The sequence below is a fragment of the Bolinopsis microptera genome, chromosome 10 (genome assembly GCF_026151205.1).
Source record: "Bolinopsis microptera isolate Bmic1 chromosome 10, MBARI_Bmic_1.0, whole genome shotgun sequence".
In the NCBI taxonomy this organism is placed as follows: Eukaryota; Metazoa; Ctenophora; class Tentaculata; order Lobata; family Bolinopsidae; genus Bolinopsis; species Bolinopsis microptera.
In genome coordinates this window covers 10299456-10314178 of record NC_087081.1, presented here as the reverse complement: position 1 = coordinate 10314178, position 14723 = coordinate 10299456, and the positions used below count along the sequence as shown (strand labels likewise).

Genomic DNA, 14723 nt, shown 5'->3' with positions numbered 1-14723 from the left:
CGGCCAACAAAATGAAACCTCGGTTGTCCTTGGCCTTGGTTTTATCAAAGCAAAATTTCCTCGACCTCGGCCGCAAATCCTGCCCTCAGTCGACCCTTGGTAACAACTAACAAATACACCTTTTAAGGTAATAAAATATTGACCCGATGGTCGTCTACCTCAGGATTAAGGATGAAGGCCACTCTATGTAAAGGCCTGCTTGTTCCCTTGACGTTTCCAGGCCCCAGGGAACCTCTAACAGATAGGAGAGTTGCCCTTGAAGATCACGTCATGGACTTTATTGTATAATGTCCCATAAAAAATAAGTATTTTTATTGCGAATAAATTACCAGCATTCCGAAGCGTCTTTTGACATTTAATGCAAATACAATAAATTAAATCGAGTGATGCAATTGGCAGAGCGCAATCATAAATCCTGAGCAGTAGATATCATCTATCCCTCGTAGCTCTTCTCCTCAGGTATCAGGTTGAAGGAGACATTGGATATAGGGGCGGTCCATGCCTTCTTTGCCTTCCGGGGTACACATCTAACTGCTACTAGCACACTCCTCATTATAATGACCCTTTCTCCAATTGTAGCACTCGGTTCATGTACTGGTTCTTTTTATCATTCTCGTGCACAGTGTAGAGCTATGTCATGGTCTTTCCTTGATATGTTGGCGATTTGAGATTGAAAATGCGCACGTCAAGGTAAGTCCTCTCAAATGTGCTCCACACTCCTCTTGCTGATAAATCGAGCCTAGACTTGTCAGCATTCAGTTAAACCTTACATCCTTGATCACCAGCCTAAGCAACTGAGTATCTCACGTTATTATGACAGTAGTTCCATACTATTGAATTGAGGATGTGATTGTGATCATTCTTGGCTCCACAATCACATAATCTTGGGGTGTTAGGGATGTCCCAACCATACCAGAGATGAACAGCATCTCTGAAGTCTTGCTTGCTGTAAGCATACCCTAGCTGTTGAATGGGGAGACATGTAAGCCATTCAATGCAAATTCAACTAAAAGTTAAGAAAAGCATGTGAGTGAAGTTTTTGTTCTCCAATTGAATTACTTTTGGGTTACTTCTTGAGTAATAAATATTGATCGCTTAGTCGCCTTTTTTTGAAACCTTGTGTATTGAGGTAACAAATCAAATCAGGAATAACAACATAAACATCATCACCACGCGCATTCCTTACCCCGTTAGTTACCTGTCCTTCCAAAACCAAACTAGCAGTCAAGGACAAAAAATCATACACCGAATGGGCATTTTATTTTATGAATTGTTTTACATCTTTTTATTCTGTAAAATGTGCTAAAATTAAATTTATTGTTTCATAGAAATTTCTTGTTTCATTGACTTTCAAATACATTATTTTTAATTCGTACATTAACAGAGCTGTTAATATTTCCAATTTTATACAGTCTCACAGTGGCTGCGCTGCAACTAGCACACAAATTTGGCGCCCCGCCGTCAGTCGAACTAAGTAGACCTTATACGTCAATTTATCATTGACAACGCGAACGTATGATTTTGCCATATTTGCACAAATATTTTTAAAATGCGCGATCACGCCGCGCACATTCAACACAATTTTTGATAAAACAAAAAACAGCTAGGACCAATGTTCTCCGCAAACTTTTCTGCCTCTTCCACAGTTCCACATGCCAGGCAGCCTTAATTTGCAATACCTCTTCCACAAGAGCTCCACTCAAAAATTAGATTTCCAGAGCTCAATCTAGGGTCATTTCTTTGCGTACTATTCCAAAGCGCGATCAACGCCTGATCAACCAATGTTGGTCGCACGTCAATGCATAAAAAGCTTTCGCATTGCTTTAAATTGTTACAGTACGTTTTCCGAATTTATAAATGCTACATTATACTACTTTCTTCTTTGTTCTTTAGGGCCACATACTTATGCAGTCAGCATAATTTTCGTTTTGTAGACCATCCGCTTAGACTTGTCCATAGAATAGTTCAGATTCGTCTGAAGTTTTAAAACACCCCTTCTTGGATTTTCGGACTTATGAGTCACGTATTTTAACAATTATCCACAGGTTTCTATTATTCCCTGTTAACACCATTACTTTATCAACCACAAATATTCCGCTTTTTACTGTTGATTTATGTGGTTACCGGCTTGTAAAGTTGTACTTTTTAGTTAAAAATGGAGTCTGCGAGTATGACTTCTACCAAAGAAACTTCTACTTCTAATTCTCACAAGGAGATCAGGAAATACTCCTTACGAGACAAGAGTAGGACTGCCCAACGCATCCTTTGTGAGTAAAATGTTGAAGTGTAAATAGAACACGCTTTATAGTTTATTTTTAATATATTTATATGTTTTGGCACAAATATTAATAATAATATTTTATAGGTCGGTCGTGGATTACAGTTACACTGCAAATGCTTACCAGCGTGCGGTACTTTAGATTAAAAAGCCGTAAAAATTTCGTTGCCCGTTTAACTTTTATGCCATTTGCATTAATTACAATGTATTACAGTATTAATTAAAATTTCGATCGAATTTGATTAATAAAGCTCTTTAGTTATGGATTTTTTAGACATCTGAAACTACTTTTGTTTAGCGAATCAAGAGATACAAGAAATAATGGATATTGAAAGAGAGTCGACTGGGTCCGAATCCGATACAGAGTTTAATGAAAGTAATGTACTAGATCAAATCGAAACTAACGTGGACGATATAGCTGGATATAGAGATATAATACTTCAGTCTATCTCAAAAGGTATGATTATAATATTAATAGAGATATTTGTAATTGACCGGTCAAGTCAGAACATTACGGGCAATACTAAGCATGGAGTACGATCAGACTGTGACAACTCAATCCGTGAAATCTCTCACAAATAGAGTCTCGTAGTGAGTAGGCTATCCACTCCGATAATCGTTACCGATAATTATCTCCGATAATTCGTTAAAAAAGGTTATCTGTTTATCTAGATAAAACATATTTTTATCGGTATAAAAATTCACTAGAAATTACCGAAAAAACTGCCACAATACCGTAAAATTTTAAAGAAATATTAGTGTTTTTTGCCTTCCCAAGTAATCCAAGAAACAGTCCCAAACGTTTTATAGTATGATAGAAGAGGTAGTTTACTTAAATGTGAGCTTAAGAGGTTTATTTACATTTGTATACCTATGGAACTGTAGAACTGTAGAACTGTAGAACTGTAGAAGTCTAGAGAAAGTTATTGACATTGTTATCTTGAAGTTGAGGCTAGGGTGCTGGCGTTCTACCTTACTTGAACCATTCTGGAGACAGGAACGAGCATGTTACTGTTAACAAGAGTCAAAAATACCGGCAGGCGGCAGGGCACTCAATTAAATTCCGTAAGTGTTCTAGGCGTGAAACATTGTCTTCAGGAGAAGGAATCTGTTGCTCCAAGTTATCCACAGGATAAGGAAACGGTTCACTGAATCACTTTAAATGTTTTACTGTTTCGAGGAGAATTGGTATTTGTTGCACTACTGTTCTCAAGAGAAGGATACCGGTGGTCCACTGTTTTGAAGAGAACTGGTGCACTACTGTTCTCAGGAGAAGGAAACCGGTGGTCTAATGTTTTGAAGAGAACTGGTGCACTACTGTTCTCAGGAGAAGGAAACCGGTGGTCTACTGTTTTGAAGAGAACTGGTGCACTACTGTTCTCAGGAGAAGGAAACCGGTGGTCTAATGTTTTGAAGAGAACTGGTGCACTACTGTTCTCAGGAGAAGGAAACCGGTGATCTACTGTTTTGAAGAGAACTAGTGCGTTACTGTTCTCAGGAGAAGGAAACCGGTGGTCTACTGTTTTGAAGAGAACTAGTGCGTTACTGTTCTCAGGAGAAGGAAACCCTTGGTCTACTGTTTTGAAAAGAACTGGTGCACTACTGTTCTCAGGAGAAGGAAACCGGTGGTCTACTGTTTTGAAGAGAACTAGTGCGTTACTGTTCTCAGGAGAAGGAAACCGGTGGTCTAATGTTTTGAAGAGAACTAGTGCATTACTGTTCTCAGGAGAAGGATACCAGTGGTCTACTGTTTTGAAGAGAACTGTTGCACTACTGTTTTCAGGAGAAGGAAACCGGTGGTCTACTGTTTTGAAGAGAACTAGTGCGTTACTGTTCTCAGGAGAAGGAAACCGGTGGTCTACTGTTTTGAAGAGAACTAGTGCGTTACTGTTCTCAGGAGAAGGAAACCCTTGGTCTACTGTTTTGAAGAGAACTGGTACACTACTGTTTTTAGGAGAAGGAAACCGGTGATCTACTGTTTTGAAGAGAACTGGTACACGACTGTTCTTAGGAGAAGACAAACCGTTGGTCTACTGTTTTGAAGAGAACTGGTACACTATTGTTCCCCGGAGAAGAAAACTGATGCTCTAATATTTTCAAAAGAAAGGAAATTGTACTTTAGCAAGATTACTGGTAAACAGTAATAAAAGTCGACAATCAGTTTTTGTGAAATTTGGAAAACATTTTGGCTTTGGCCTTCAGCAGAAAAATTATCGGTTTTATCGGTTTTATCTAGATAAAACCTAAATTTTTATCTGTTTATCTAGATAAAAGATTTCATACCGATAATGGATAGCCTAGTAGTGAGTCCACTTTCATCGGACGTGATATGAAAGATGTCCCATGACAGTCCCACACACGAAACGAAAATACAATGATTATGAATTGCCCGTGCACAGTGGGCTGTGAGTGGGGGTCATGCTAGCATAGGGTATTTTAGACCATCACACATGCCCCTAACTTTGTTTCTAAGGTAATTTGGGTACAAAAATACGATTCCAATCATTTACAGGGCCGAAAATGTCTCAGAAAAAAATTTTGGGCCGATTTTGAGCAATCTTGTAGTACAAAAATAGGAGGCTGATCCCAGGAAAAGTTGTTTTTTTAGAGGTTTAATCAATTTTAAAGCTCTTTTATGAACTGTAAACGAAGGACAGCTATCTTAGGAACTCAAATCTTTTTGAATTATGAAAAAATATTGATCAGAACAAAAGTTGTGCCTATTTATATGACCAAAATTTTCTGAAACACCAAAATTGTTCCTGTTATTTTCAAAAATTTCGTTTAAAATCACGATTTTTTGGATTTTTATCAATTTTAACTATAATAATTGTGATATTTTGATTTTTCATCCATATGCATCTGGTCTAGGGTGCAAAAAATGCCACAAACATGGAGAATAACTAAAATATGTCAATTTTATAGCAAAATTGAGCTCATAAATTATCTAAAAATGAAGCAAATTTTACCCAATTTTTGAGTTTCTTAATTTTGTAAACAGAGTTGCCCAAAACTGCCCAAAGTGATTCTTATTGCATCTGATAGGGAATTGTCTAAGCTTTCTGATGATACCATGCATTATACCGAACTATTGCAAACCAACAACGATTTCTGTCGTTAAATACCCCAAAAATTGCCTAAAATACACGCCATAAAAAAGGCGCGGTCAAAAATCAGGTGAAAATGTTAAAGTCACACATTTTTTTTTAGATGGCTGAGTATTCTGAAGTACTATACTGTATTTCAATTATTAAAAACTGCCTTGATCAAGCATTTTAGCCCAAAATAATAAATATTAGGCAATTTTTGGCTAAAAAAGGCAAAATTTCTTGACTGTGAAAAATGCTATTTTTTCACGCGACGCCATTTTGGCATCTTGCAAAGTTTTTAATTACGGTTTTTTGCATGAAATCGGGCTAGCGTTTTACAATAAGGAAAGCTTATTTTCAAAGAAATTTAAGAAAGTCGATTTTAGGCCTATGCTAGCATGGTAGCCCACTGTGCCGTGTACAATAATCAAAATAATGTTCCGTTTGTACTTCTTGCTATCCTCTAGTCCCTAGGGTTGCAGCTTACTCCGGGTGAGAGGAAAGTTGCCGACTGCCGATTGGTTTATTAATGGCTTTGCAGTCGAGGTCACTCTAGTAGAAACTCTATTTATTTAATAATTTTCAATAATATATAATAATAAAAGCTTGGTGATTTTATCAGGTCAGTCAATGAATTCTGAGACAAATGTTACGCCAGAACCAGTATTTCTGAAGAATCTAGGTCAGAATGGATATCGAGAAGAAAGTTCATCTGATTCTGATGAGGAAACGATATCAGGTAAGGGCAATTTGGAATTCTATCGATGGTCACTTAATTAAATGCACGGTTAAATGTCCTTTCCTTAAGTAACCATATTGATATTGTGCGTTAAAACTTAAACGTGCCTCTAGCGTGAACACACCGTGCATTGAGTCTCCGTTATTTCGGCGTTAACCGTGCCGTAACACCAACTGTACCTTAAGTGACCATCGACAGATTACCGAATTACCCTGCATTTTACTATAGTTCCGACGGACCAAGGCCGCTATTTCACAGGTTTCACAAATACAAATTCATTTTAATGAATTAACAATGATTTATTGGATGGTACCGGGTATTTTATTATTTTGGCCGATTCGTCCTATATAACAGAACATTTTTAGGCGGAAGCAGCTCTAATCGGAATAGGATGGCTAGCACCCCGAAAAATGGAAGTGGGAAGAGGCGTAAGATAAGTAAACCTCTCCTAGCTCTAACTCACGGCAGAATGAACTCGATCATTAAAATATGTAAACAAGAAGTTGGACACAATGTGAAAGTTACGGAGACTCACATTATGAATGCCTTTATAGAACAGGAGAACTTGTTATTGGATTCCGATCACAAAAGGGTCTCAAGATGTGCAAAAAACAGGATTGTGGCGTATGTAAGTTTTCACAATCATAACATAACATTTGTTAGATAATTTTGTCAGATAATTATAAGGCTGTTGCTACCATATTGCTCCAAATCATGACAAGACAAGTAGGTTAGTTATAGGTACTGCATACTAATTTCCAATTATATGATCGTGGTTGACTCTTACTCACACCAATTTGAGCTGTGTTTAACGTTAACCTAATTTTTAGCGGAAGAAACTGAGTGATTTAAAAACGAAAAAAAAAAAACTACCCGCCTTTGGATGACGTTGTATTTGATCTGAAGGGAAATGTAAATCCAGTAGTCTCCCGTGGCCCAAGGTGTCAATTTTCTGAAATGACTCGTGAAGGACAAAGAAAACGAATAACAAAAAGTTTTGACCGAATCCAAAACTCTATAATTCAGGTTGGTCCAATTTTTTTATAACTAAGGAAAGAGAATGTCACGCTTTACCCAATCATTTAATGTCATCATTGACTTAATTTACTAATTATATCAATATTCTTAACATAGCAAACGCCTAGATCTGTGAGGAAGACGATATTCCTCAAGCTGAAAAAGAAGTATTGCAGTGAAAATATTAAAAAGGGTCCATCCGGGATTGAAACTCTTGTAAGTATTTGTTCCACCGTTGTCAACTCGATTATATGCTTCCCGTTATAAGGATCGCTGCCTTTTTTCCTCTTTTTGCAGCCTCAATATAAGCGTGAGAACGTCGTACGAGTGAGCCCCACTTTATTCAAGAAACCGGATTACATATTTAGTCACAGCTGAAATCAAACAATGATTTAATACAGGCTCACATGGTACAACTCAACGCCACCAAGCGAACTTCGAACGGCATCTCCAAATTTACAAAGAAGTTCGGGTTGTATGTACCTGGAGAAAGAGTTATCCGCAAAGAAAAGAAGAGGCGCCTGCCAGGCTATCATATGGACAGGTTAATAGAAGCACGATTGTCAACTTACAATTTATAGTATATTTACAGTACATGTTTTAAAGTTAATTTTCCCAGGAAGTATCGGTTTTTACGACCGCATCTAACATTAACACCGTTTGATACCTACACATTCTATTCCTTCCGTAATCATGAAACTAATTTAAGGTTTATAAAGTTTGTGGCACTTTGCTCGTATGATCATGAGCATGTCTCATAGAATTGAATATCACATTTCATTCCAATATCGCATTTAACTTATAATCACTTATTATTTCTACAGGTTCATTGACACAGGGAATGAAGAAAAATTGCCGGTTGGGGTTTTTGTAAAGCGGCGGCATATGGTTCTTCTTACCATTAAACAGCTCATCGAGCTTAACAAGATATGTGTCAGGGACACGCCTCCAGACACCAATCTTATCCTTCACATGCAATTTAATCAGGGTATGTTTGTGTTAATAAGTTAATACTTGCAAATCGCAATATTCTAAGTGTTTAATATTCCGCTGCATTCCATGAGTATAGTTTACTTACTTTAGGTTGGTTTGGCAGGGTCGCTTCTGGACAACAGTAACTAGTACGTCCTCCATTCATTCCTGGTTCAGATCTTTCTGTAAATTCCATTCCAGCAGTGAGTTGTTGGTGATGGCGGTGTATCCTTTGGTTGGCGGGGTTTATCATTATCATTTGTAGTTTTAATATTGATATCTTTACAGGATTTGATGGTGCCAGTTCGCATCCCCAAATTTTTGATCAAGAATCCATAAAACTCTCAAAAGTGGGTCATAGTCTGAAGTCATGCCAGACATTTGCGATAGTCCTAAAAACTTGTTCAACTGCCGTAGAAAATGACGTAAGCTACATGATATTATTTGTTTCAGGAATTCTTACAATAATATCATTTCCTTAAATTTGATTCTGAATCTGATTCAATGATATTTCAAAGTCTACCTTCTAGTGCCACGTTGACCTGTATAGTTACGTGACCATCTTTGGCGCCCTTTATTCTCCAGTTTTATGCCACTTAGGCCTGTTTTCTTCTCCTGCGGTCTAAATAGGTGTTATGTTTCATGTTTACTTTAAGCCTACGGGTCACTGAAATAGTTGTTGGAAGAGGAATGCCGCGTTATTTGTTTATTTTGGAGCAGGGAGCATATTGAGGGAGAAGTTCTGAATTAGAGTGTTGCGGACGTCTTAATTGGATTACCGGAGAAAGAATTTAGTTCTTGTCTATAAAAATATTTCATACTAACTAATTACCTGGGGACCTCAGGCTATCATGTTCATAAATAGAGCGCGGCCCAGTAAACTAACTAACTCTAAGTCTAAGAACACTAGAGTGCTAAATGTTTCTACTTTGCAGTTGGGCGACGGTAAAAATGACGCGACTCCCATGAAAGAGCTGTACAAATGCACCAAACCAAACTCATATAAAATTATGAAGGTGTTAAGTTTGGTCATGGAAGCAGAGTCTGCAGATCTCCAAAAATTCCTAATGGAGAAGTTAGTACAACATCTAATCGAAATTTATAATTATATGATTTGTGGCTATATCTACTTAAGGAACTTAACTTTAATCATTAGCGTACAATCGTACATCGGTACATTTGTTGATGTCCGTCATTTAGTTTATCTTGAATATCCTTATTTATTTTAATATATTTAATTTATATATTAAGCATGTTGAATATTCGATGAAACTCCAATTCCAAGATGCCATATATGGCATAACGATATTTCAAACCGTAATTTCAACCGTGTTAATGATAATCGGCAGATACCCCGACGGAAAGGAAGTTTATACGTTTAAAATGGGCGAGAGGAAGGTGATAGTGTACAGTGAGTACTCGACATGCATGGTGGACGGGAAGTCGCGGAAGGCTATGATGGGTAGAGGGGGGGCATACTGTTACCACTGCAGCACCACGATAGAAGACTACCACACCCCAGCAGGAGTGAGGGTTGAGGTACGATTTTTTGTTAAACTTTGACTTTAAGCTGTGATCATTAAGATTTGATTATTGATGCCCTAAAATTATTCATTATTTACTTACTTCGCTGTGTTTATCCGTGGAGCCGGAAGTGTCATCAGATATCAGACCATCTGGATGGCGAGTAGTCAACTGCAGTGAGTTTGACCAACTGCAGCTGTAGCCGGTGACCGGAGGGTTGTCCGGTATCAAAGCAAGAAAGTTCGACAAACTACACAAAGGATGTATCAGCCTTTACTGTGTGAGGCACCTTGTCTGTGTGACTGTGAGGCACTGTTATCTTAATAACACACGCGGGGCGTCGTTATTATTTCAGGACTCTTTCATTGAATACAACACAAAAGAAAAGATGGGGGAGTACAAAAAGTATTTAGCAGCTAATGGACTAATCGATGTAAGCGAAAAAAGTGGTGAAAGGGACGGTTGGACACAAATACCTTATGGTCTCCCGGAAGGCGTGGTCGTTACCCATGCTTCTCTTAATATCGCTAAATGGGTGGTTCAACTTGCTACAAAAGCAAACATGTAAGTATATTGCTTGAAGGAATTTAATCGTATCTTTCATTATATCGCACTTTTCACTGATACTGTACAAATAATTGACGTCTCTAAAATGTTTGGATCCTGATTATATTTCTATTAGCAAAATAACTGATAAACAATGTTTAAGAGCGTAGTGTGTGCACGCTGCACTGTTTTGTGATTTACAACGTCTTAAGTCTAAGATATACGAGCAAATTATCAATTTTGCTGTTACTGTTTTGTTCAAGAATCTTAACTCATGATCGCTAAAAATACAATTTGCAGTTATTCGACTCAGTCGTATACAGGAACTAAAACGTGGGAGATGAGGGGAGAATTTCTAAAAGCTCAGTTCAAGATTGAAGAGGACAAAATTCTTGTCGCGGTGAGTTAATTTGGCAAGCTATATCGCCGGTTAACGGGTTAATGATTAAATAAAAATCTAATGTGGCTAACTAAAATATATTATATACAAATTAGTTAACAAACTTTAAGTTTTAAGCAATCCGAAAATAACATACTAAATCCATATCATCCTTAACATATATTTGTTTGTGTGCCTACATTAACTAATAGTAATAAGTTTTCTTGTCCTATATAATAGGTTATCGTTTTCTTTCTTCAGTTAAAGCAAGGACCGCAGAGGCTGACGTTAAAGGATGTTGGACATGGGAATACGGGTAGTGGTCTTACAGGTTTAAATCTAGATACATAATTAGTAATTACTAATTTTACAAACGCTGTTGTAAATTCATAGCATCCTGTACTATTACTTTTAATAATTAGCATGCAATACCAGCACAACGGCAGTACAGTAATTAATGTAACGATAAAATAGAAATAAGGGAGCTAAGATTCTAAACATGTAACAAAACTGCACTAACCTCTTGATAAAATTAATTTTATTTTAGGAAATCACGCGAAGAAATTCCTTTGTTATGCCTATAGCGTCCTACCGCCACTTTTGAAAGACGAAGGCGATGGAAAAAAAGTGGGGAAGATCGCGGAGCTCCTCTATGTAGTCATTAGAGTCCTTAACACGGGGAAAGAGATAGATCTGACAGTTTATAAACATTTATGCCACACGATCGGTATACTAGTAATAAATCATTTTCCCTGGGCAAGAATGAATGAAACATTACATGATGTGAGTCAGATATGAACAGTTCATTTGTTTACTGTGTAATCTAAATTGCGTCGGTCTTTCGGCAAGGTCACTCCTCATATAACATTCAATCGATTTCGCGATCATTTATTAATGATTTAGCTGAGTGGACCAGAGGAGATTGCATAGTAGTCCCAGGTGCTCTCCTAGCAGTAGCTGGTCCTAATCCAATAATGAATAACTTAGTTAAGAATTAACACTTAGTTACATTTCCAGTACTAAGTAACTTATTAAAATGAGTTTTGTCTCAGGTTCTGGCACACAGCTGGGAAATTATAAAGAACAACAAATGTCGTGGCCTCAAAAATATGTCGGAGGAGGGAATAGAATATATGCAAAAAGATGTCCGAAATATAAGGTAAGCACTTTTATTAATAATAATATCACCGTTTTTCGTCGTTTATTGCAGAATAAATTTTAATAACGTACGTCCGATCCAAAATTGCTAGATTTATTCTTTCACGCTCCAGCATAATCCAGGAGATCTCTGAAGTCTCGTTTCTCTTCGTATTACGTAGATCAGAGATTATTACATAATTGATAAACAGTATAAATTACAGGAGTTCCCGGTCTTGGCTTGGAAACTACGCCAAAAATCTGGGCCAGACACTAGAAACATCGATTTTGCGTGGCGATCTGTTCCTAAATCACATTGTTGAAGGAATTCCTAGAGCAAGTTTAAAAGAGGTAATCCAATTTCTTACAGACATAGAGTCTGTTGCAATATGCTGCACCTAGCTATAAATTCCACCCTAATTTAAGGACTCTTTGATCTATAGCTTCCAGCGTCTCTCTAATATATTTATCGATTTAGTCCCAAAGCACTAAACAGAAATCTGAGACGATACAATTTTGCGCTTGTAAATAGACATTTATTTTTATATACAAGTCAAAGATTATAATTGTATTCTTTTATAGGGACGGCATAGTAACGGTAAACTTAAAAAGATCAAGTCCTTATATCCAGCCGACGTTATAAGTTCCTCGGAGTTAGGCGGGCTAAATTTCTTGAAAAAGGCCATTAGAGGATTTACAGAATCCAGCGATGAAGATGACTGAAAGTGAAGATGTACGTGCTAAGTCAGTCAACACTCGAATTTAAACATTTTAAAAACTGTATCGACGATTTGATATGATATTGTAAGAATATGATATTTCATTGCATGCTTTAGTTAAGAATTGGGTTAGGGCTTTACATTCTTCTTTCTCGGAGTCTATAGTCGATATCTTTAAACATAGATATCGACTACAGACTCCGAGAGTCTGAAAGCTCTGTTGCCATCACCCCTGGTGCAACCCCGTCGGGTTAAAGACGGAGAGACAGGGACTTCCAGGAGATATCATGGCCTCATGCTATGTGCAACTCGTAGGAGTATGCAGTGTTCCTGGTGGGTGTTACTTCTAAATCTGCTAAATGGAATCATCAAACAGTGGATACACAGTTGCCTAGGTACTGTCATAAGCGGAAACTTGTCTCTGGCCCTCACTTAAGTATTTATATTTCGAACCACACAGTGTCCATGTCCTGCTCCTGAATATTTCCATACCTGTAATCATGTAACGTCACTGCAGACCGCTCCTATATCCTTGCATTCAGTTTCCGAACCCTAACCAAATCCTGGGTTACTCTAAACGTGGTCAGTGGTAGCCTGTGAGCGTGTAAGCCGCTCCTTTATTGTTTATATATATCGGTATTTTGATTGTCCGATCCAAAATTAAATCGTGGGTTCCCACGAGACGTGGTAGCCTGTGAGCGTGTAGACCGATCTTCTTATATCGTTGTTTTGAGTGTCCGATTCAAAACCAAAACTTAGGGTTACATGATCATGAAACTTGGAGCCTGTGAGAGCGTTAGTTTCCTGCGGAAGGAGTTATTTGATCATGCTTGTGGAAAGAGCAGTTATGCTCTAAGGCCAGTAGAAGTTATTAAAACATTTCCTTTGTTTTAGAGATGGGTAGTCTTTACCTTTGCGTAGGTTATATTGTTAGAAACACGTACCTACGCATATAAGATTGCGCGCGTCACGCGCATTTTGTTCAATTTAAAGTCAATGATTTTACCAATCTAGTATAATTTGTATGTACCTTTGATGAACGTTTTAGTTCTGAATATTTTCCTGCCTATACTTGAAACTTTGACTGTATTGTTAATTAGAAAATTTCTGATCATTTCGTGTAAATATGCCCATTTAGTTTTACTTATTTCATATGTTAAACGAAAAGGATAGGAAGGACCTACAACATGACTCACGGACTCAACATGCGAAACGTGGATCCGACAGTGTGTTATTTTTCGTGTGCGTTTCACACTTTTGATTTAGTGTGGAATTTATGTGTGGATCTTAGGCATGGACACAAAGGACTGGTTGTTCGCGTCATGAACATTCCTTTTTAGAATAGCTCGGTTTTTAAACTCTTTAGACTATAACCGTCAACCGTGCATTTTTCAGGACAGGTTTCGGTTTTTTCGTTTTTGACTTTCATTTTATCTTTATTTTTTGAAATTTAGATCCGACACAATGTTTATTGTAATGATCATTTTATTTTGAAATCCTTTGAAATCCTTTGAAATCCTTGAAATCCTATGTTATGATCAAAACAAAATGGAGGACTTTTACTTGTTTTAAAATGCACTTAACTCTATTTACAGTTAAGCTAGAAATTTCAAAATTGCTAGATAATGATATTTAGACCAATAATTATGTGTTGTATTAAAAATCATACTAAAAGGATTGTTCTTGAATTTATGAAAAGCATTTAAAGAGTGCTTATAATATATATCTTGTCAAAACGCGCGAAAACGCGCAAAATACTTAGTTTGCAATTTGCGCTTTTGCAGCCACTGTGAGTCTTCGCCATTTATTAAAAACAAACATGTTCTGAGATATACTTGTCATGAAACAACTTATTCAATTTTAAAATTATCACGAAATGTGGAATATTTGAAATTACCATTTTTGCAACTTGTATGTAATAGAAATTCGAATTCATTTCACTATATATAAAACGAGACGATATATATAAATGCATTTTTTGCCCGTAATAGCATTTACTATTTTATGTTTTATTTAATACGGACATTATTTGCAGCACTTTGCCGCGGGCCAATATTTCGATAAAAAGTGGCGCGCGCTATTTAAAAATTCAACTGCCAAGCTTCGCTGTGAAGTGTAAAAAGTGTAAAAATATTTTAGCAACAACTTGGGGTGAATTTTTATTGTCACTCAATTGAGTTGACACACGCTGCAACACTTTTTGATCGGTATCGCATGCACGAGGTAAGTATACAACATGTGGCAAAGATATCAGTGATCATATGTGATGATAATTACATGTATATTAATTCACAACAATGTATATGCAATGCAAATGCATTTG

The 14723-nt window shown here is 37.1% G+C and overlaps 1 protein-coding gene across 1 annotated transcript; it reads left to right on the top strand.

Moving 5' to 3' along the window:
- The first annotated feature begins 2143 nt into the window (after positions 1-2143).
- Positions 2144-13559, top strand: LOC134821973 (uncharacterized). The gene is made up of 17 exons (XM_063832806.1): positions 2144-2267; positions 2577-2735; positions 5990-6106; positions 6472-6734; positions 6937-7132; positions 7252-7339; positions 7525-7667; positions 7948-8111; positions 8384-8520; positions 9031-9170; positions 9445-10183; positions 10466-10565; positions 10806-10875; positions 11092-11327; positions 11597-11703; positions 11906-12032; positions 12264-13559. The coding sequence occupies exons 11-17, from the start codon at positions 10008-10010 to the stop codon at positions 12402-12404; spliced, it is 957 nt and encodes a 318-aa protein (XP_063688876.1). The 5' UTR covers positions 2144-2267; positions 2577-2735; positions 5990-6106; positions 6472-6734; positions 6937-7132; positions 7252-7339; positions 7525-7667; positions 7948-8111; positions 8384-8520; positions 9031-9170; positions 9445-10007; the 3' UTR covers positions 12405-13559.
- The last annotated feature ends 1164 nt before the right edge of the window (positions 13560-14723 follow it).